Raw genomic sequence first — 23704 nt, 5'->3', positions numbered from 1 at the left:
CTGGGCAGTCCAAGTGATGGGGGGGATGTCATGGGTAAATGGGATCCCGGGACTCATCCTTCCCTTGTGTTTTGGAACCTGTGCAAGAAGCCATAGGAAGTTCGAGGAGGAAGATGTCTTAGAAAACCCTGGGCACGATGGTCTTATGCATGGTTGTAGAAACTTTGAATCAGAGAGCGATAGGCAGGCACTTGCCAAAGGTTGCCCAACAAGTAATTGAGAGACGTGAGACTAGGATCATTTGAGTTTTTGGCTTGGGTCTGGAGAAACCGAGGTTTAGTTCCTAGCTATGTAATCTGGGGCAAATTGCTGCAACTTGTGTAAGTTCAATGTCCTCATCTATAAAATGAGGATAGTAATGCTAACTCCATAGGGTGGTTGTGAATAGGCAGTGCGCACAAGGTGCTTATAGAGCACACGGTGAGTGATCAAGCACGGTGGTGAGTTTTATGGTCCCACATGAGAGCTTCAGAGCAGGGCCCTCATGTAGTTCTATTGTCGGCTGCTCCAGGCAGCCCTTTGGTTTCCCAGTGAGCAGCGGAGGGCTGGATGTGCTTCCTGGCCTCCTTGAGCTGGCAGAAGGCAGGAGACTTGACAAAAATGGAAGCAGCAGAGCCAAGCTGTATGACCTCACCAGGTATCCCTGGGGGACGGCTTCCTGCTATTTTCGTCTAAATTGGGCTTTTTGTTTTTGAACATGTGTTAGCAAGCGGAACTCTAACTGCACACGACTTTCTAGTGTGTTTATTTCCCCAAGCCTTCTCATTCATGGTGCTTGTGAGTCCGGATTCAGAACAGCTCGGGGGTGGGGGGTGGGAGAGAGGCTTTTCTGATTTTTTCAAATTGCTGCGTTAAAGTTTTTGTAATCCCATGGTACTTGAGGGGAAGCTAGGCTCTGTGCCAGGTGACTTCTCAAGCTCTGGTTCTTAATTTCCTCAATGGATTTATTCATTGTTATTCATCTGTTATGCATCCGTAGCATTGCTAGCCCCAGTGTCAGTACTGGGAACCTGGCTGTGAGTAGAACAGTTCTGCCCTTATGGAGCTTATATTCCAGTGGCAGGAACAGTAAACAAAGGAACAAGTGAACTGTGGTATACCCAAAGATGCGCGCTATGGTGGAACCAAAGTGGGGTCAGGAGGGAGGGGCTTTCCAGAACGGTGGCCAGGAAAGGCCTTGGTGGTGAATTGATATTGGAGTCAAGACCTGAAGGAGGTGAGGAAGTGAGCCTTGTGGACAGCTAAGAGATGACAATTCCAAGGAGAAGCAACAGCCAAGTTCAAAGCCCCTGATAGGTTATGAAGTTTCCCTTTCTCCGTAGCTCCCCACCCCCCATACATTTCCCCATATATTGGATTCTCAGGCCTCTCAGGGCAAGGGCTGTGGGCAAGGGCTTCTGGGATTTGTAAGGGAAGGGAGAGGACATTTCTAATTTATTTTTCATCATCCTGAGGTGTCTGGCCTTCTCCCATCAAGTCAAAGCCCGAGTGCTAATGCATGGCCCAAAATAGCAGTGAGCAGACCTTTAATGGAATTCACACATGGAGAGATTGCCAAGAATGGTGAGGATGGAGGAGCAGGGGGATGGGCCGGGAGAGCGGGCACGTAGCAAACGGGCCTTCAGCTCAGGAAGCAGACACCCCAAGTTGTCTTAATTCAATAACATGACAAGCGGCAGCCTTTTCCTGCTGTGAAGCAGCTCAGGATAAATGGTTGGCATTCCCATGGGAGACGCACACCCTTTATTGAGTGCAGGCGAAAAGGACTGGCCTTGTAGGGCTAATCTCAATATGGCTTTCATGTCGGACAGTCCTAGGTTCAGATCCTGACTGCCCCTTATGGAGCTGTATGTTCTCTTTAAGTCTCAGTTTCCCTATCTGGGATATAAAGATAGCCCATGCCATGAGCCATGGGGAGGATGAAATGAGATGGTGTGGGGAAAGCCAGCATGCTGCCTGGCTTCTAGTCCATACTCTGTAAATGGCAGCTACTATTATTTCTTGCTCACGATTTTTTAACTGCAAAAGTAATACACGCTCATTGTAAAACATGTAGCAATACCAAAATATGTAAGTAAAAGAGTGAAAGTCTCCCACCCTCAAGGAGAATCCATTGTTAGCAGTTTGGTGGGCATACCCTGGACCTTTTCCGTGTGTGTGAGAACGCGTGCACAGATACTCATAAACACAACTGCACAGAAACTCACGTACCGGCTGCTATTTTTGTTGGAGAGGGAGGCACAAGAATGAGATTATACTATATATCTTGTTCCATACTTGTTTTTTTAGACTCAACTGTATATCTGAAGGTAATAGTCTACTCTAATAAAGGTATGTATAATGTTGCTTTACATTTACTCACATGCATACATATAATCTGCCAAGGTTGGTGCACAGCTGTTATTAGTAGAGCTTTACTTGTGATTGAGGCATTGTGGTACGTGAGAGAGTACTGAGCTCAGAGACAGATGATGTAGAAGTGATCGACAAGCCAGCTGGCTCTCCTGGGTCTTAACGTTCTCATCTGTAAAATGGGGATTTAGTCCCCGTTGGGCTCTAAGAGCTTTTTTTTGCACTACCTATTTAAAGGACATGGTGTTAAGTAGAAAAATGGAAAAGAACTTCCGACCTTAGGGAGTTTGCTCTCCAGTTATAGAGACATCCTTGAAAATAGGGCACTGGGATAAAGGCAAATGCCCCAAAACCACGGACCTTGAAGTTGAGGACAAACTGCTAGCTCAGGACTCACCACTTAGGCAACACAAACACGAGAAGGGAAATGACAGGGAAGAAATTATAGGCTGCTATTTCCACAAGCCACAGATTTGAGGCATAAATCCATAATATTCTTTCTGCATATAATTTCCCCCATGCCCTGAGGACTGCCTCATCAACCCAGAAGCTCTACTAGACAAAAATTTGTTTGCTGAAATCAAATGGAATCTTCCTTAGCTGTAAGCATCTAGGGAGATGAACACCTCCAGGAAGTGTAGGCTCTGGCTCACTCCCTTCTCCCTTCTGTACTTTTTCCCAGGGAGGGCCCAATGAACTGTTAAATCAGCTTGCAGGATGCTCATTGGGCTGCATTACTCGAGGGCAGGATCACTAGGTTACAAGGTCACCTTCAAAAGCACACGAGCAGCTCAACTAGTGGGCACTCTGCCCAGAGGACCTTTGGCCATGCACTTCTCTCTGCTGGTCTCTTGAGCACATTCTGGAACTCTTAATTTCCTTGGTATACTGTCCTTCCCTTGAGTACAAAGGATGATTAAGATTCAGATTTTGGCTTGGGAAAGAGAGAAATATCTTTTGGTCTCACTCCATTCGTTGTGCTCCAGCCAGCTAGCTAAAGGGAGATCCTGTTTGCACGAGTCTAGCTAATAAGAGTGGACATTTGTTTTCTTTTGTGTGTATGTCTACCTCCAGACTTCATGGAGAACAGTAACTGTCAAGGCAGAATTTGGACTTTTAGAGGCTCAGTGTTTGTAGCGTCCACCATTACTTCTGACGTTAATCTCTCCTCATCTCTCTAATTTCTTATTAGTCCTTCAGAGATGCCACTGGGAAGGAGACTGCTTTTGTTGTCCTGGAAATCAAGAGAAAACCTGGAAAATCAACAGTCATTCACTGCTAATGGAGTGATCTAGTACCCTAATTTTCTCCTTTTTCCCTCAACTCTATTTGAATTGTATAATACAGGAGGACTGGAGAAGGGGAGAGTGAGCAGGCAGTAAAGGAGTTTTTTAGCAAGAGACAGGCTGGATTAGTTACCACCTCCTAGTGCTCTACTTCTCTTCCAAGGAAGCCTGGTAGAAATGTGTAACTGATCCAGAGCAAAATCCTGAATACACCCAGGCCATGGCACTCTCTGCTGCCTCCACCTTCCTAGTTTCCTCTTGAGTTGGGAGTAGACTTTAACATCTTATCTAGGATAAAGGACAGCTCTGTTTGACCCTCTCTTGTCAGGAGCTTCATTTGTTGTTGGCAAAATTCAATTTCCTGGATCAAAGAGAAGCTTAAGAAAGGCTTAGACGCTATCCCAGTGCTCTTGGTAAACCATGCTTCACTGAGTCGCATTGAAATGAGTCAACAGACATATGGATTACATTTCACTTAAAATACACATGGCTTAAGAAATTAGAGGATATCATTCCTTAACCAAGTATTTGGCAGATCTAAAGCGTTCAAAATGTTTTTCCAAACTCGGCACGCAGCTGGGCTCCCCATTCCCTGCAGTGGAGATCGTGTATCCCAGGGAACCTGGTGCCGAGGAAATGGTTGAGTGGATGGGTGGGGACACCAGAATTTGATGAGAGCTGCCTGTGAGTGTCTGAAATTTACTTCAAATGTTTTCTCAAGCATCAGGAACTGAAGTTAACCCTGCCATGTTGACTCTGAGGCAGTGAATGCATAAGCGGATACAAATTCCAAGCACTGTACTAGGCACCTTGCCCCAAAGACACCTCGTGGTCCTGTAGTTTCCAACTGTAGCTTTGCAGACTGAGATTGATTTCATCTACACTTCCCATGTTGTCCAGAACCCCTGGAGTTGCAGACCAAATGGACTGCCAGCCTATCTAATGTGATCTTTTTGCAAGCCAAATTATCACATAAGCAGGGTCTTTATTTATTTCCAAATCACTGGAGGAGACATGATATTGCTATCTTAGGGTCCATTGCATAAATTCAGTTTCAGTAATTAAGAGTGCTGATCTGAAGGGATGCAGCTGTACATTTGCCAGAAGAGAGTATCAGGGAGTGTCTGGAATTGAAATAACCTAGATGTGTTGATTCTGAAGGCCGTGAGCACCTAAACCTGAAACACTATAACCCATAGAGTAGAACAGGCTCAGGCTTTGGTGCCAGAGAGACCCAGATTTAGTTCTAGGCACTGACACTTCCTGGTTAGGTGGCCTTTGGCAAGTCACCTGCCTTCTGAATATTTCTTCATCTATATTCATAATAATATTCACTCCTTAGTGAGCATGTACTGAGAGCCAGTCACTGTGCAGAGGCACTTCAATACTGCTCTATATAATCCTCATGGCAACCCTTCCAGGGAGGTATTACTGTTATTCACATTTTATAAATGAGGAAACTCAAGTGTAAGGAGTTTAATAATTTACCCAATGTCAGCCAGAGCCAGGACTCAAACTCAGATCTACCTGTCTCTTACTATCTTCTACCACATGCATAGAGAGTAGATATTAATACCTTCATTTCAGGGTAGGCTAGGTTGAAAAAGGGGCCCCTCCCCAAGATATTCACGTTCTAATGACTGGGACAGGAGAATATGTTACTTTATATGGCAAAAAAGAGTCTTTGTAAGTGTGATTAAGTTAAGGATCTTGAGAAGGGGAGATTATCCTGAATTATCTAGGTGGGTCTTCAGTGAAATCACAATTATATTTATAAAAGGGAGGCAGGGGGAGACTTGATCATAGACAGGAGGAGGCAGTGTGACCATAGAGGCAGAGACTGGAATGATGTGGCCACAAGCCACGGAATTCAGGTAGCCACTGGGAGCGCGACGAGGCAAGGGATGGCATCTCCCAAAGGGAGTGCAGTCCTGCTGACGCAGTGATTTTGGCTTGGTAGGACTATTGTCATTCTTCTGGCCTCCAGAACCAGGAGGGACTAATTTCCTGTTGTTTAAAGCCACTAAGCTTATGTTAATAGACAGCAACCACAGGAAACAAATACATCTCCTGAGGTTTAGCGGTAATGTATTAGGATGTGCTCAGTACAATGCCCAGCACATAACCAAGCGGGTTTCAATACACACTAACTTCTACTAATGCAAAAGCAAGAACAAATGTTTTCTGAAATGTCTTGGTAATGCATAGCATTGCATGTGGCCCCTGTGACTGTCTTCAAGTATGAAGTGACAGAGAAAAACATATTGAGAAATAGTGTGTGTGTGGTTATCACTTATCAGCATTTCCTAAGTTCCGGTCATATTCTCAGATGCTCAGTCTGCCTTCAGGTAACTTCTGGCTGAGGAATGATGGTCACATATTAATAATGATGTCAATAATCATGGTAATTGTAGCTGTTACCATGTAGAAGATGCCTACAGAGCAGGCACTGTTCTGAGGTCTCTAGGTGGTTCATCTAAGTGAATTCTCACAACAGCTCTGAGGTGGAGGGACTTGTATTGGCCTTATTTGGCAGATGGGGACCCTGAGGAATGGAGCAGGGTGACTTGCTCCAGGGCCTCTGGGAGGGAAGGGCAGAGCCAGGATGTGAAGCTAGATCTGTTTGACTCTGAAGCCCAGGCTCTTAGCTGTGGCTAGATGTGCTTCTCAGAGCCTTGTCCTTGCTTAGTATGCTCTGTCTTGTTAGAACTGGTATTACTTCCCCGTCCTACCCTCCCTCGTCCCTTTCCTTCTAACCGTCCTAGGCCCTGATTAGGATCTGGACTAAAGTGTATGGTAGTAGTGTCGTCCAGGTGCGTATGGCTTCAGAGCCTGGCTCCTTGCCCCCACTGGCGATGTAAGCTTTGGCAAGTCACTTCATCTTTGTGAATCTGTTTCCTCATCCACTCGGTGGGGCTAATAATAGTGGCCACCTCGCTGGATGCTGTGTGGATTCAATAACGTCATGCTCCCAAAGGACGTACACAGTGCCTGGTGCACTACGAAATTGCAATAAAGAGTCGCTATTATTTGTATTTTGCAGGGTCGGAAAAACAGTTAAGAATGAAGTAAGAGAGGGGCACCTGGGGGGCTCAGTCGTTAAGCGTCTGCCTTCGGCTCAGGTCATGATCCTGGGGTCCTGGGATCGAGCCCCGCATCGGGCTCCCTGCTTGGCGGGAAGCCTGCTTCTCCCTTTCCGGCTCCCCCTGCTTGTGTTCCCTCTCTTGCTGTGTCTCTATCTGTCAAATAAATAAATTAAAAAAAAAAAATCTTAAAAAAAAAAAAAAAAGGAATGAAGTAATAGAGAATTTCCCTGAGTTGGTTTCCAAATATAATTTGGGAGGGTTGACCTTAAAGCCCACGGCCCGTGAGAGGAAAGTCACTCCTGCTCTCCAGCTACGGCCAGTTTGACCTCACTGTATCTCATGAATACAGCTTCGCAGGGCTCTCCAGCCAGCCAAACTGTACGTCTTCTCTGTGCCTGGGAGTCGGTGCCCAACCGCTCCCTTGGCAAAGCCCTGAACTGTCCGATAAGGAGGTCAGGATGTGTTTGCCGGTTCCGGCTCTCTCTCCTTCCAGGGACCTGCAGCCGGGGCTGCCTGTGTAGCCAGGAAGGATGTCCCTGGTTTTCTTTTGTCTCAAGCTTATTTCTCCTGACGGCCCTTCAGCAGGAGCATGGGGTAGAATGAATGGGAGGAAGCTGTCAGCTGGCCTTAGATGGACCCTTGTCCGAGCAAAGGGAAGCCGTGCCCTTGGAGGAAGTCAGGAAGTCAAGAGTTGATTTCTTGAGTTTGAGGATCCCTTTGCCATCAGGTTGTTTACCTTAAGATAACAACGATCGCGGATCGATCGCCGGCATCCAGTGTGGGAGCATTTACCCCGAACTTACTATTTGATGTAAGTTTTTTTTTTAACCCTTTGTAAATTTCCGTGTAAGCTTACTCAAAGGGGGTTATACTATATCCTCAGTTTTATGTGCATTTTTTTCACTTGGAAATAGAGCACGGACAATCATCAAATCATGTAAAAAATTTTAGACAAGAAATTCTTGGAGTGTGTGAAAAGTTTGATAATAAAATTCTAGAAAAAAAATTACACAAGTAATAGAGTTTCAAAATAAACAAGATTATGCTTTATATGCTATTCTGTAATTGGCTTTTTTATTATTTATCTTCACTATCTTTCCATATTAGCATACCTATAGGTCTGTCTCATTCTTTTTAATGGTGCCATAGGATTCCACTAAATGGATGGATCAGAATTTATTAATTTCCCTATTAATGGACAGTTAGGTTTCCAATTTCTTGCTATGACAAATAATGCTGCAGTAATCAGCTGACATATTGTCTTTAAGAACATTTGCAAACATCTCTGTAGGATTGATACCTACAGATTGAGTTGCAAGGTCATTTAGCATATATGTTTAAAATGGTTTAAATTTTCATCAGTTGTACCTCTCACTCCACAGCTTCTACCCCCGAAAGCTGTACCATTTTGCAGTTAGACAGCAGAATGTGAGAGCATATATAGACACATTTCCATGTAAATTTATCAGATGATTTTTTATGTGACAATTTTTAATGGCTGTATGATATTACCTTGTATGTGTATGCCGTAATTAACTTTGAAAATTTCTTATAATGAAAAATCATCAAATGCACACAGAAGTAGAATAAAATAATGAATCTCCATATACCCATCATCCAGATTCAGTAATAATAAAGATGTCACAATTAATGTAATTACCCCATATTGATGGGCATTCAAAGCTGCTTCATTTCTTCTTCTTCTTTTTTTTTTTTTTCATTTTTAACAAACAGTGTTGAAGTGAACACCCTTGTATTCTTTGGAAGGTACTTCTAGAGGATCACCTTCTAGGTTTCAATCACTGGATCAGGGGACTTTACATGGAACACATGGATAAAGGCACATTTACTTTGGCTTCTCTCTAAGTTACATCCTATAGTCCTTGTGGAGAGAACTTGTTTTCACATAGTCTCACCAATGGGTTGATTTTTGAGCTTGGGCACACTCTTTAAGCACAACTCTCCTGCCATTTTTAAAAACAGCTTTATTGATCTATAACGCATATACCATATAGATTATCCACTTAAAGTATACAATTGAATGTTTTATAGAGTTATGTAACCCCACATGCTCTAGTTTTTGAACATTTCATGACTCTAAAAAAGAAGCTATTAACAGTTTTATGGGTTGAATGTGTCCCCCAAACTCATATGTTGAAGCCCTAACCCTGAGGACCTCAGAATGACCTTATTTGAAAATAGAATCCTTGTAGATTTAATCAGTTAAGAGAAATCATAATGGAGTAAGGTGGGCACCTAATCCAGCATGACTGGTGTCCTTATAAAAAGGGGAAATTTGGCCACAGATGTGCACAGGGAGAACGCTGTGTGAAGACTGAGGTCATGCTGCCACAAGCCAAGGACTCTCAGAAGCTGGGAGAGAGGCCTGGAGCAGATCCTTCCCTGGTGCTTTCATAGGAAGCATGGCTCGCCAACCCCTTGATCTTAGACTTCTAGCCTCCAGAACTGTGAGAAAATAAATCTGTTTTTTAAACCATTCAGTTTGTGGTACTTTGTGAAGGCAGTCCTTACAAACTAATATGAGCAGGCACTCCTCATTCTCCCGCACCCCCATCAGCAATAGGCAACCACTAATCTACTTTCTGTCTCGATTTGGCAATTTTGGATATTTCATATAAAAAAGATTATGCAGTATGTTTGTGTGTGTGTGTGGGTGTGTGTGTCTGGTCTTTTTCACTTAAGGTAATGTTTGTGAGTTGTATCCATGTTGAATAGCATTTATAAGTACTTCATTCCTTGTTGTTATATATCATTCCATTGTATAGATATACCACATTTTGTTTATTCATTCATTAGTTGATGGATCTCCTGCCTTCTAAGCCAGCTAACTTGGCTCCCATTCCACAAGGTTGATTTCAGCAAATGTTGCTTGAGCACATACGTGTAAACTCCTACACTATGTGCTGTAGGGAGTAGATAGATGGAAACACACCATCCTTGCCCTCTGGCAGTTTGCTCTCTGCGGGAGAGAAAACATACAAGCAGCACAATTCAAGGCAGATTACAAATTTAATAATAGAGTTGAAAGTACAAGGCTGAGGAGGCAGGTGGGAAATAAAAATAAATTTCTGACTGGGGATAGAGAAAGCTTCCCTAAGGACAGTTACTTGGAGATCTGTCTTGCAGGAGCAAGGAGGGGAGGCTGTTTTTTGTCTTTTTTATTGAAGTATAATTGACTACAGTATCCTATTAGTTTCAGGGGCATATGATTTGATATTTTTATACATTATGAAATGATCCCCATGATAAGTTTAGTTACCATCTGTCACCATGCAAAGTTATTACAGTATCATTGACTATATTCCCTATGCTGTGCATGACATCCCCATGACTTGTTTATTTTATAACTGGAAGTTTGTACCTCTTAATCCTCTTCACCTATTTCAAGCCCCCCCCACCCCCCAATAACCAACAGTTTGTTTCCTGTATCGACGAGTCTGTTTCTGTTTTTCATTTGTTTTGGCTTTTACATTCCACATTAAATGAAGTCACATGATATTTGTCTTTCTCTGTTTGACTTATTTCACTTAGCATTTTACCTTCTAGGTTCATCCAAAGGAGGAGAAGCTTTGGATGAGGGAGGGAGGAGAGGTGAAAGGAAGAATGAGAAAGGAATTCACACTGAGAAATTAATATATACATATTTGGTCTGGATCAAGGGGAGCCGTGCTGTACTGCTAATAATTTCTTAGGAGTTCAGTATTCCAACTAGCCAAATCATTTTCATTCACAAGGGTGTTATGTAGGGAATAGGGAAGGGCTTTATTTTCCTTCTACAGCTTGCTACCCAAAGATTTCAGTGCCTTGAAGCTCAGTCTTTTAGTCTCTTATTTTTTACTTGAGTTGGGCTCTCTTCCCTCAGGTAAAACCATGTGATCAGGGAGGTAGGTGGGGTACTTCTAGGAAAGATGCTTGAGGTGTACTCTAAAGCTAGGCTGTATTTTTTTACACATGGGATGGGAAGAAGCTCTTCCCCCAGGCCTCCCCACTGAAGGAAATTCAGGTTGAGTCCGGTAGATACAGGTATACCTAGTGGATGGAGCCATGGAGCCATGGACTGCAGGGGGCTGAGCATAAGACAGAAGTGGCTTTTTCACAACTTAGGGTTGGGGGAAAGCCTCTTGAGAGGTTTTGGTAGCTTGGTAGGTGGGATGCAGATGGATATATGGATATACTTTTGGACTTGGGAGAAGTGTGGAAATCCCACCTTCAAGACCTCTGTTTTCTCCCTAGCTTCCAGGATGCGTCTAGGCTCTTCACCTAGACTCCCTAGAAGTTGGAGGATATTTCCACTCCCCAAACTTTGTGCTTGGGCAATGGAACATGATGATCCCAAGAAAAATCTAAGGGAGGAGGAGGTCAATACTGGAGCTTCTGGACTGGTTCTGTCCTGAGAATGAAACTACATTTACACTTCACCCAGGAAATATTTTGATTTTAAGAGAATGAGCTTACTCTTTCTCTGTGTAGAACTTAGTGCCATACACAGACCTTTAGCTGATACCTTGAATACTAAATAAATAGGCTCTTGGGCAGGCACCCTGGGGCAAGTTGTAGGTCTTGCTCAAGCTCAGCTGGGGGCAGACATTGGGTCAGAGAATCCCTGGCTCTTTATTTATTTATTTTTTAAAGTAGGCTCTATACTCAACATGGAGCTTGAACTCATGATCCTGAGATCAAGAATCACATGCTCTACCGACTGAGCCAACCAGGCACCCCAAATCATTGGCTTTTCTGATGAGAGTCTCTATTGTACTGGGCTTGAGCTCTGGACTACTCATTGGGAACTCTTAACTTCTTGTCTTTCCTTCCTTCTCTTCCTTCATTTAACAAATACTGCCAACCATGTGGCAGGTGTTAAGCTAGGTCGTGGGTGTTCCCAGGAAAGCAGTGGCAAGCAAAACACAGTCTCTGTTGTCACGGGGCTTAGAGTTTAGTGGAGGAGATAGGGAATTAAACTATTACAGAATGAGGTAGGGCTGTAGTGGAGGAAGTAGAGGGCACTGTGGGCCCTGGGGAAGGGGAACCTACCCTGGACTGGGGAGAAGGGACAGCTTCTGGGAGGAAGTGAAGTAAGGAAGAAGTAGGTGGGTGGGGGGAGGAGGGTGATAAGAGTTAAGATATTCAAGCTGCACAAGTAGCAGAAACAAAGCCCCAAGGGCAAGAGTAACATACAAGAGATGTAAAGAGGTTCTTTGTGGTTAGAGCAGAGAGGGAGGGGGTGCTGGAGGAAATGGTGAGAGAAGAGGTTGGCCAGGTAGACATGGGTGAATCCTTGAAGGGCCTCAAAGGCTCTTTAAATGGTTTAGCTGTTTATCTTGAGGGCAGTGGGGAACTGAAGAATATTTTGAAGGTCAGATAGAATAGCATCCAAAATGCATTTGAGAAGGATTACTTCAACTGAAGCATAGGATAGATTGGAGGGGGCTAACCTAATGAAGACCCATTCAAAAGTTTTATTATAATCTGAGAGAGAAATTATGGTGATCGAATTTAGGGAAGAGGTAGCTGATATGGAGAGAAGGAGATGCCTTACAGAGATGTTTACAGGGTAGAATCATGGAGACTGGGAGATGGGTTGACTATGGGCTGTGGGGGGGATGGATTCAAGGGCCAATCTGAGTTTCCTGCGTGAGTAGGCAGCAGAACAGGGCTGCCAGTCCCTGGGTTTGTCCTTAGCTTGTGCTGGGACCTCAGACAAGCCACTTCTTTTTTCAGATCTTTAGTTTTCTCATTAGATGAAGATATAATCCCCAGTCACCAACTTTGCAAGATCATGGTGGGGATCCACGCATAAAAACTATGTGTAAAGTAGTGTCCTGTTCTCTTTCCGTGACCCTAGAAGGCCAGGCAGAAGCAATATCTGTCCTTACCCTGGTTATCTCTGTAATTTGGGCTTTTACATAGTTTTCCCTCCTTATCTGCAATTCTAAGCACTTAATCTCCCAGGAACTGGTGAGACCTCTGCCTGTTCTAGCAGCTGAGGCCTCACTGGGGGCCTCTCTGGGCGTTCTCAAACCCGCTTTTGTTGAAAACAATGATATCATTGAGTGGGTGGAGCTGGGCCAGGCTTTCCTCAGCCACTTTAAGGAGAAATGGGGTCTTTATGACTTCTGTACTTATGGCTCTTTTCCAGTCCCTTCCATAGCTCCCATGTACCCCACTGCCCCCTTTCCTTCTTTCTCCCCCGAGGTTACAGATTTGAGGAAAACTGGCAGCCTCCACATTTTGTCCTCTTGCATCAGTCTCCCTGGAGAGAGGTCCAGATGGGCCAAGGGGTATAATGGCTGCATTATATCAGGCATGGTTCCTTTTTCCAAGCCCCCCTCCTCCCCTGAAAGGAAAGGCAAGTCATGGAAAGGGATTCCTTTGGTAGGGAGACTGGAACGCTAGGGAAAGAGGTGATCTAAGTGTTGGGAAAGATAGCAGGCTCCTTGTATTCTAGAAGCACTTTATCTCTTGACCTCTTGATGCTAAATTTGGGGCTTGGGTAAGAGTGCAAAGATTGAACTAGCCTTTCAGTTATGTGGTGGTGGGAATACGGCTGGGAAAGGAAATCAGAAATGTTGAGTAAGGACCCTTAGTTCCTATTCCTTTACTCCACTCTTCCTCTCTGTCCTCAGCACACACATACACTCAAGCACATGGACACACACACACATAAACACTGATGCACAAGCACCCTTCCTCTATAGCTGTGTCGGCAGCATGTTAGGGGTACTTGGAAGTTGGTTACCTAACTGGTTTGCAGCAATTCCAGGAAGGAAGGAAGATGGGCTGTTTAACAGTGACTTGGCCTCCAGGGACCAGATGGTCATACGCACCTTCTGTGTGGCCTGTTTGTGTTTGCCAAGTGCTTGCACAGCTGACCTTGTAGGAAAGGAAACATCATTTTCCCTCTACCTTTCTAAGTTCTTGGCTGGGAACCCTGTAACAAAAGACAGATTCACAAGAGAAAAACAAACAGAAGTTTATTAGCATGTGTACATAAGAGATACCCAGGGAAAAGTTAGTAGTAACTCAAAGAGTTAGAATTCAGGCTTATGTAGTGTCTTTCCCAAAGAACAATACATCTGTAGAGAAATGACAGGACAGAGGAAAGCAGTTAGGCTTCCAAAGATGGTAAACTGTGGAGAGGTAAACATATGGGAAACTAATGCGAGACAAACGCTAGTCAGTAAAAGTTGCGTAGATTCTTCTGGTGCCTTCTCCGGGCGGATAGGGCCTGAAGTTGTCTCCAGTGGTTAACTTTTGTCCTTCCTGGTAGAGAGGGGAGGAGGGAAGCCTTTGAAAGTTTTGTCCTACTTTTAGGCAAATAGGGGGAGGGCAGAGAGGTTTTGTTTTTGTTTGTTTTGTTTGTTTTTTGTTTTTGTTTTGTTTTGTTCTGTATCTGCTTCTTCTCAGTTGCCTTCGGTGCAAAATAATCCTTAGGCTAAAGTGGCGCATATTTGGGGGTGGCATATTCTGCCATCCTTCAGCCTCCTCTGATCTTCATGACGGGAGATGCAGGTGCCGGGTGGAGGGCAGAAAAACCACGCTTGCTTCACTCACATCCCCTAGCATCTTAGCACAGGGCCTGGCACACCACTGGCCTCAGGCAATATTCGTGGAATGAGTAAATGGGTTTACAGATGCAGAGCCTGAGGCTCAGAAGAGGTACCGCAGCTTGGCCGATGACCCAGAGCAAATACGCGATGAATTCAAGCCAGGAGGAATTTGGTCTTCCTGAGGCCATATGCCCCACAGTTTGTACTGAGGCTGCTGCTTAATAAGCAATTATTGCCTAGATTACACAAACATCCTTCCTCTCTGCCTTCTGGGGGTGTCTGGACGGCCTAACTCTTGGATTATCTACCACTGACATTTAGCTTACTTTTGTTTATTTAGACTGATGGGTTTAGAAGCAAAATATAACTGTGTGATGTTGGGTAAGTTGCTTTTGCTCTTTTTCAAATTCTTCTATAAAAGTGGATTGAGGGGAAGTATTGGAAAGAGAGGGTGGCATGTAAAGATGCTTCTGTTGCAGTCAACTCTGCAATTTATATACTGATTTTGCCCCCCCCAAAAAAATACTTTATGGAAACGATATGGGACAACAAATAGAATGTTGGAAAAAAAGCTGAAGAACTAGGGCTCAAAAAGGACAGGGTCTAGGAATTCATAGGCAGCCTCTTCAGGTGCCACCGCTGGGGTGACTCTGCTCCAGCCATTTTCACCAGATGTCACCTACGTGGAATGCAGTGAAATAAGATCGTCTTGGCTTGTCACTACTGACTCCAGGCGCCTGCAGCAGTACTCAGTGAGAGGAGAACACTGGTCTCAAGGCAAATTGGGGCAATCTTCTGCCAAGAAGGTGGCAGGGATGCTGGAGGCTGGGATGATAGTTCTCCACTACGATCAAGGAGGGCTTTCCCACATCTGACCTTCTAGACGGGGCCAGAGCTGTGATTTGGGCATTAGGAGGCTAGGAAACATGGGGTAAGATTTATCAAAGTTACTGAGATATTTAATCAGGCTCTAAAAGGGACCAAGCACTCACATTTAGGGCAGGTTGGTTTGTGGTCTTCGCCCACCGGCTTTTGTTTGTTTGCTTTTTTTCATAGGTTGGTCCACCTATTGCCCTCTCTCCTAGCGTATTCTCAGAGGCCTGGTGATCTTGGAGGTTCCTCTTCTTCACTTCCCTCTTTGTCTTCTTCACAGAGTATATCCCTACAACATGCCTGTTACCTCTTGATTTGGCCCTTCCTTCAGGTTGATCTGTTAAACAGGCACGATGGTTATTTATCAAAATTTGGTTGTTAGGGATGCCTGGGTGGCTCAGTGGGTTAAGCTCAGGTCATGATCCCTGGGTCCTGGGATCGAGTTCCACATCAGGCTTCCTGGGAGCCTGCTTCTCCCTCTGTCTGCTGCTTCCCCTACTTGTGCTTGCTCTCTCTCTCTCTCTCTGGCAAATAAATAAATAAAATCTTTAAAAAAATTTGGTTGTCAGAGAGGCTGCTATCAATGTTTTCATTTTTTAAATTTTTCTAAGAAATAGAGATAGTACCCCATTTCCTTTAATGGCGGTGGTTGTTGTTGTTGTTCTTCTCCTCCTCCTCCTCCTCCTTCTTTTTCTTCTTTTAACTGTCCAATAAATACTCATAATGGGCTTTTCAGGACACTGCAGAACAAATCTGTAAACTCTTGGGTGAGCCATTTTGAGGTCCCTTACCTCAGGTTCCTGACAGTTAAGCTCCCTGATCCCAAGAAATCAGCCCTGTTTGCACAGAGAGGTTACTCATTTTTGTGGAGTTAGCCAGGAGGGAGGCATGAAGAGGATTAAATAAAGACCCTGCTGGCCAAAGGAGTAAACAGTACTCGTCTAAACATCCTCTGGTATATAAAAGCAAAACATAGGACCAGGAGCTGGTCGGAAGGATGCCAGGTCTTGTGCGGACTGGGAGAAGATGTAATGGGAAGCAGTTGGTGAAAAGGAGTGTTGATTTAAGGCATTATTTGGAAACTTCCTTAATAAAAGGTTAAAGAAGACATGCCATGTAGCTTCGGCCTTTTGCCAGGATTATGGGTGATACCATCTTGCCTCAAAGTGTTGCTTCTGGGGCTGGTCCTCAGGTAGGAATGAGACTTGTTCAAGGAAGTCCTTGGGATAGGAGGAGATCCCCACTCTTTAGATTAGGACCGACGCTTAAAGTTCCTCTTTCCTTGGCCTTTCTGTTCCCTCAAAAGGGAATGCCTCTGTCTGTGGGCCCCTGAACTCGTCAATCCTTATTTGGCTTTAGGGCCATGCCTTTGGCATGTTGGTTTCTTTCCATTCCTCTGGAGTCAAAGGTGGAATGAGCAGTGGTTTGGAAATCTTGGTTCTGAAACAGCTGTCCCTTCTCCCCTTTACTTTCTCCTTCTTCGAAAACAAAAGAAAACAAAACAATACTTACTGAATTTGTTATTTTGTCCCAAATATGGGCAAACATCGGCCACTACATTAGAACAGCACTCCCGGCTTTTCAAAAACCCTTCCAGTGCCTCCCTGTCCTGGACTATTTTCACTTGATAGAAAGGGGGACTAAAGTCAAATAGCTTGTGATTGGCATAATGTCCCCTAGCTAGTTAAAAAATATTAATACCCAGGGGCACCTTGGTGGCTCAGTTGGTTGAGCATCTGACTCTTGATCTCAGTTCAGGACTTGATCTCAGGATCATGAGTTCAAGCCCTGTGTTGATGTGGAGCCTACTTAAAAAAAAGAAAAAATTAAGACCCATAAAGAGAGAGACTAGTATTATGAACCCTCAGATACCCATTTTCTGGATTTACCAATTATCAAGATTTTACCACATGTGCACCTAGCTATTCCGGCAGAAAATGATAACAATGATTTGTAGAGCACAAATACTTTATACTTTACAAAGAGTTCTTTCATATTTGTTGATTTTACTTGACAAAATTTCATGGGCTTTTGACAGCAACCCTGTGTAGTAGATTCTAAAATTCTTCCCATTTTATAGATGAGAAAACAGGCACAGAGACGTTAACTGACTTGCCCAAGCTCCCCAGAACTGAAAGTGTCAGAGCTAGTGTTCGAATGTCATTTTCTCATTTGATCCTTTTTTAAATGATGCTGTGAGATAGTAATCATTACTCTGCTATTTTTGGTCAAGGACACGGAGGTGGTTTAGGTGGCCCAAGTGAAAAGAAATAGTTACTGGCAGTTAAAATACTAGTGAGCACTTGTCAAAATTTGATTTATCTCATTTCATGGAGCCAGAAAGATGATAAAACTGGTTTAAAAGTTGGCTAAGGAAAACATATGCATGTATTTTTTAAATAATGAAAAAATGAATGTTGAGATAAGATCACTAAGTTCGATATAAAACTGGTTAATATCATTTTAGGGGAAATGAAACCATAACCTTTGGAGTTATCTTTTCTACTGGGTAGAAATCATTTGCATCTCTCGTACCTCATTAGCGTTTTACAAGTTAACATCTCTTTTACAGGGCTGTACGGAGAGCTGCCTTAATTCATTGTAGTCTCTCAAAGCTACACCTCCCCCCGCCCCCCCAGAGTCCAAAGACCCTTAGCCTGATCTCTCAAGCCTACCAGCTCCATGAAATTGAAAGCAACCATGGTCATCTTTTGCCTCATTTCTAGGGTTTCAAAGGACAGTCATCTAGAGAGTAGTGCAGCTGGTACTCAAACCAAAGCTTTCTCAGCCTAGACTTTCCCTCTGTGCTGTGCTGGTATCATCTTCAGGTTTGGAAGGGTGATTAAGAGCCTGGAAGTGAGAAAAAGAATTTAAAATGTTAACATTGATCCAGTGGAGTAGGAGAATTCTCAGGGCCTGAAAATGTATCACCTGGAAAAACTATTAAAAATACAGATTTCTTAGTCCTTCTCTAGAGAATATAATTCTCAGTGGGGCTGGGATGGGGCCTGGGATTTTATATTTTTTCACAGTGTTTCCGGGTGTTGTGCGGTTACTGGGCTAAGTCCCATGACGACGGCATTAAGAGTATGAGCAAGAAATGACAGAGGCTTTGCATTATCATCAGCACGGGTGGGCAGGGTGAAGATCCTCCAGGAAAAATGAGAGGGGCCAGCAAGGCTGTACCTCCCCCAGCATCACCAGTGTTTAAGTGCCAGGATACTCTTGAAAGACCTAGATGGAGCAAGCTCTGGAGGAAGGAGGTGTCCGTAAAAATAGCCACTGGGGGATGAGCTAAGTAATGTTGACCTGTGCTGAGCATGGCTGCTTGGGTTGTTTTTCAAGGTGGTTTAGAAATTGTTATCACTTTGTCTTCACCGGGTGCTTATCTCAAGCAGAGGAAGGAGGGTTGAGCTCAGAGAAGATGTTTGTTTGAGCCCTGCTGCTTCTCCCCGCAGAGGGAGTTTTCGAGATTGAAGTTTAGAGAGGCGTTTGAAATGTGTCCTATAGCAAATAGTCCTTAAAGGGATTGTTCTGGTTTCGAAGGTGCTGAACGTTAGGGGAGAGGGGTCAGGGCTGTTTCAGACTGCAGTGTGCTTTTGGGGTCCGGCTGCACCTACACCCAGGGCCCGGGCCGCCACGAGGCAACTATGTTGTCTTTCCCTGGAGGGCAACCTTATGTCTAGTATTTGGGGGCAGCTTCTTTTCCCAGGTGGGATTCGGAAGATGCAGGTTTTGCTGGAGGACGTTGGGGTCTGAGCAACCTCGGTTTTGCCCAAAGTGAGCATTTCCATGCTGGCTGCTATTAACATTGGGATACCGTCTCTGTCTGCCTTATGGGCTTGTGAGCCTGGAGGGTGTGTGCATGGAGGCGGGGGAGCATTTCATAGAAACTGCTTTTCCATCAAAGCCAGAAAAAGGAGGGGGTGGGGTGGGAAATCTTGGACAGTCCTTCTCCCTTCCTGGAGGCACATCACTCACAACTTGTTTCCTGAAAATCCTAATACACTCCAGTGGTGAGAGATGGCTTCCTGCTGATCTGCTGAGCCAGCCCCTTGTCAGGGAGAAGATGAGAACAAGATGTGGCTGAAGAAGGGGTGGATGGGCCAAGCTGGGCTGCTCAGTGGCCCCCTCTCTAAGTCCCGACAGCACTGCCAGGGTACCACATGGACACATAGGCATGGCTGGGCCTGGCTTGGGCAGTGGGGAGGATTTGAAAGTGGTGTTTTGTCTCTCGGTAAAATTGCACGGGTGGTGGTGATGAAACACGACCCTTCCTTTTGCTTCTGGAAAGAAGGACCTTCCTGGCCAACATCTGCAACCCCATTTGGGGAAAGGGTTGTTGTTTCAAAAAACTCACCCTGAAGTTCTTATGTATTCATCCTCTTTCTCCTGCCACGTGCTTTGCTTACCCATATTTTTCTCTGCATATATGCACATCTAATAGCTCATGACATTTTTGAGACATCCTGTATGTCCTCAAGGCTACTATCATTACCAACAAATTGTGGTTTGGACTACTGGTTCCTGGAAGTGAAGCTTCCATTTTTTAAGAAAACAGAACAGCAGAGTGCTTAAGAAATATGGTCAGGGCCAACAGACTGGGGTCTGAAACCTGGCCCTGACATTGTGCCAGGAGAACTTGGACAAGTTAAATGTCTGAGTTCCCATTGTCCTCAGTTACACAATGGGGAAAGGATTAGGACCTACCTCAGAGGTGTGTTGTACATAGGTGTGTTAAATGGGTTAACACATAAATATGTGTGCACTGTTTTGATGTAACTTTTCTGGGTTTTTCAAGTTGAGAATGATCCAGGATGTGGTAGAGGCAGGAAGGTGATGGGGAGTGAGACACCTTGATATCTCTGAGGTGTGCTGCCTGTCTTAAGTAACTCACTAACTTGTGGTTTAGGGTGGTGCTGCATTAAAATCACTTAGAGAGTCATTACAATGGATGGTGGAGTTTCTGTCTGCCCCAGTACTTCTGGGTGGGGCCCAACGATCTCATCTTTAACTAATTCCTAGGTGCTGCTGCTGCTCCTGAAATGGCAGTTAGGTAGAAAAGGAAGCAGATTGTTCCATGTGGATTCAAAAGACATGAGGCCAGTGGGTGCCAGTTACAGAGAGGTTCAATGTAAGAACTTTTTCTAACCACTAAATGTGTTCCGAAATGGAGTGGGTGGTCTCATGAGCTCTGTGTCACTGGAGATGTCCTATACTGAATGGCCATCTGGCAGATTCCTACACAAGGTAGAAGGTTCACCCATTCACCCATCCACTTATTCACAGAATAAACATGTATTGCCTGCCTGGGAGGTGCTGGGAGGAAAGGAGAAGTCTTGAACAGAGCACCTGTGCCCTTGTTCTTAGGGAGCCCACAGTCTAGTGAGTTTGGCTAATTGATTACAAAAGTCCCTTTTAACCCTGAGGCTCTGAGAGTCCTATGATGAGATCCTTAGAATAAGAAGCTACAGGAAGATGCTTACCCTTTTGAAGACATGGCCAGGGACTGACAAGAATGTGGACACCTCTGAGGTTCAATCTGGAATGTTCTCTTTGGAGCATCTTAATGTCACTGAATGAATGATTCCCCCCACCCCAAGACTCAAAAAGAGGTTAAGAATGTATTTGCCAGGAGTGCATTTCCTGTGGGAAAATTCAGATCTCCCACTGGCACTGGGATAGACCATTGAACTCTGAACCCATGACTAGCTGTCCATAATGTTGTCTGTGAAAGCAGACCCAGGAAATGGGGCTGCAGGGATGAGCTAATTGCTTTTTCACCTCTCTCAAGTGATCAACTGGAGCATTAATGGCTGGGGAGAGTTAGGGGAAAATAGGTAGATTCCATCTGTTTTTCTGGATTCTTCCATCATAATCCCTGAGGAAAGCAATGATGATGATTGCTGACCTTTACTGAGTTCACTCTGTGATGCCAGGCCTGGTGTTAAGCCCTTTTCATGCATTTCCACTTAATTCTTTTTTTTGTTAGATTCCCAATTTCTCTTCTCTTAGGGACCTTAGACATCTTTTTGCCCCAGGACTTCAACTTTCTATAGATGCATTTTGCTTTTAATGTGGTTGAGCTAGTTGAAACATCCATTTGGCTCTTTTATTTTTCTTTTAACTTTTAGAGAAATTCTAGGAACCTTGTTTGGTGTTGCCTTGCCTTTGGTGAGGGATTCTTAGCCTCAGCCTCAAGGGGTCTGTGGCAAGAGAGAAACCAATGTCCAATTTTAGAAAAGAAAAGAAAAAAAGAATTTATTATAAGGGTAACACATAGAACTACCAGGTCTCAGGAAATCTGAACCACTAGGTCTCAGAAAAGGAAGGCAAAGGCCATGCCAGGAATCCACGCAGCAAGAACAAAGGAAGAGATGAATTGCTCCCATCTGTTCCGTTTTTGCAACATCACTCCATTGGCTTAGCTTGGATCATGGGCCACCCTTGGCCAGGGCCAGGTGGGACACCTTGATTGACAATCTCACCAAAACGTGCAACAGGAAAGAGGGTTTCCCTTAAAGAAAAACTGGCATGCTGATACTGAAAGTTGGTGGATGCAGTGCTAACATTATCAATGGAGGTATGAAATAGAGTCCATAGACCTTGGGAAATTCTGAGTATGTGTTTGCATGTGTATATTCCTAGGACCCAGAAAAAGTTGCAACCACTGCTTTAGTTTTGTCTACTTCACCTGGTTGTGTCCAAAGTGATGAACCCACTGAATACAGAATTAATCAACTTCCTCCCAGTTTTCTTTTTGTTCCTTAGGCCCTTATGGCGGCTTATTTTCTTCTGCGTGGAGATGGTTGGGTGGTTCTTCCTGGGTCATTTAGAATGACTGGCTACTGTTTCCAGGAGGGTGGAAGCCATCACCTAAAGAGACAAATGCCTGTTTATTCTTTGCAGGCAGCTTTTTGCTCCAGCCTACACGGAAACCCATTATACTCCAAGTGGCAACCCTCAAACCACCACGCTGAAATCTGAGGTAAGTTCAGGTCAACAGAGATCTACAGTTGGCCTATCCTGGTCCCACCTCTGGGGAGTGAGGAGATATATGGTGGAGATAGCCCCCCTCTGAAGGGATTGTTTGCCCTGACCCAAGACCAAGGGCATGAATTTGTTGTTTCATAAGGGTACCCTCTCCTCTGCTGGCTAAAATGGTCAGACAAACAATATTTTAGGTGATTGCAGCTGATTAAAATTGGCATAAGTCATTACGAAGCATACATTTTCTTTGTTGAATATTAATCACCCACGTATTATTAAAAGTTTAAGTGAAAGAAATGAATTACTGGTAATCCTGCCATTTCGCTTAATTAAGATGTTTAATTGATCCTTTTCCATATAGATGTATAAGGTTTTGTAGTCTGCCTTTTTAATGGTTATACAGATTTTCTTGTTTTGCAGCTGTCTTCATATTGGATATTTTTTCCCTCAAAGGTGTTTTTGATTTTGGATATTGGCACAAAGACTTGTCATTTAAAAAATGGTCTTTCAGGGGCCCCTGGGTGGCTCAGCTGGTTAAGCATCCAACTCTTGATTTCAGCTCAGGTCGTGATCTCAGGGTCGTGAGATCAAGCCCTGCATCTGGCTCTGCACTCAGCTTGGAGTCTGCTTGTCCCTGCCCCTCCTCCTGCTTGCGAACACACTCTCTCTCTCAAATAAATAAAATCTTAAAAAAAAACCAAAAATGGTCTTTCAAATGGTTTGTCAGATGGATGCATTTTAGTATGCTTCACCACACCCCCCCACTGGTGGGCATTTAAGGTAGTGAATTGTACCCATTTCATGGTTTGCGGACTTTTCCTACTGGGGGACCTGTTAGCTTTGGTGGGACCAGAACATTGGTCCTCAGCTAGGAGTGATTTTGCTTAAGTCATTTCTTCTACTTAAACTTTTGTTCACGTGTGGGTAACTACTATAATGCAAAGAAAATATGTTTCATGATACATCAATTTTAATCAGCTGCAGTTACCCTAAAATATTCTATTTGTTTGACCATTTCAGCCAGCAAAGGAGGGGACACTTGACAGTGTCTGGAGACAGTTTTGACTGTCACAACTGGGAGGTGGATGCTACTGGCATCTAGTGGGTAGAAGAGAGGGACGCTGCTAATTGTCCTACAGTGCATAAGGCAGCCCCTCCACAATGGGGAATTATCTGGCCCCAAATGTCAGCAGTGCCCAAGACGAGAAAATCTGGATGAGAGTGATCCTTCTCAGACTGCGCGGATGGATGGGGTGAGGGGGGGAAGATGGACTCCAGCAGAAGCAGCAGTAGTCTTCTGCCGTTGGGGCAGGACATCATGGATGTTGGTGGCATGCAGATGGGGCAGTGTGGTGTACGGGGCCACAGGATAGGTCCCTCTGCCTCAGTGCTCCTCTGGCAGCTTTGCGTGGGATTGGAGATTCCTCCATGGCCCATCTTTAAAATATCCCTGCTAGAGTGCAGATGGCCAAAAGACAGTGACAGCCACTCTCTGGCAGTAAAAGCTCAGGTTCATTCATCAGATTCACCTTGAATGAGGAAAGGGACC

The 23704-nt window shown here is 44.4% G+C and overlaps 1 protein-coding gene and 1 long non-coding RNA gene across 3 annotated transcripts in view; both read left to right on the top strand.

Annotated features, from left to right (window-relative positions):
• ADAM19 (ADAM metallopeptidase domain 19) overlaps positions 1–23704 on the top strand; it is an 80358-nt gene that overhangs the window by 8703 nt on the left and 47951 nt on the right. For both annotated transcript variants that reach the window (XM_036096237.2, XM_036096236.2), the window contains exon 4: positions 22075–22153. In XM_036096237.2, coding sequence (XP_035952130.1) covers positions 22075–22153 — 79 coding nt within the window. The remainder of the gene's footprint in view (positions 1–22074; positions 22154–23704) is intronic.
• LOC144381086 (uncharacterized) lies at positions 857–9221 on the top strand. The gene is made up of 2 exons (XR_013445599.1): positions 857–1563; positions 2290–9221. It is a non-coding gene; the product is annotated as an uncharacterized LOC144381086 (long non-coding RNA).

The sequence above is a fragment of the Halichoerus grypus genome, chromosome 2 (assembly GCF_964656455.1).
Source record: "Halichoerus grypus chromosome 2, mHalGry1.hap1.1, whole genome shotgun sequence".
Taxonomy (NCBI): Eukaryota; Metazoa; Chordata; class Mammalia; order Carnivora; family Phocidae; genus Halichoerus; species Halichoerus grypus.
Note: the sequence above shows the minus strand (reverse complement) of the source record. Positions and strands in the feature narration are given on the sequence as shown.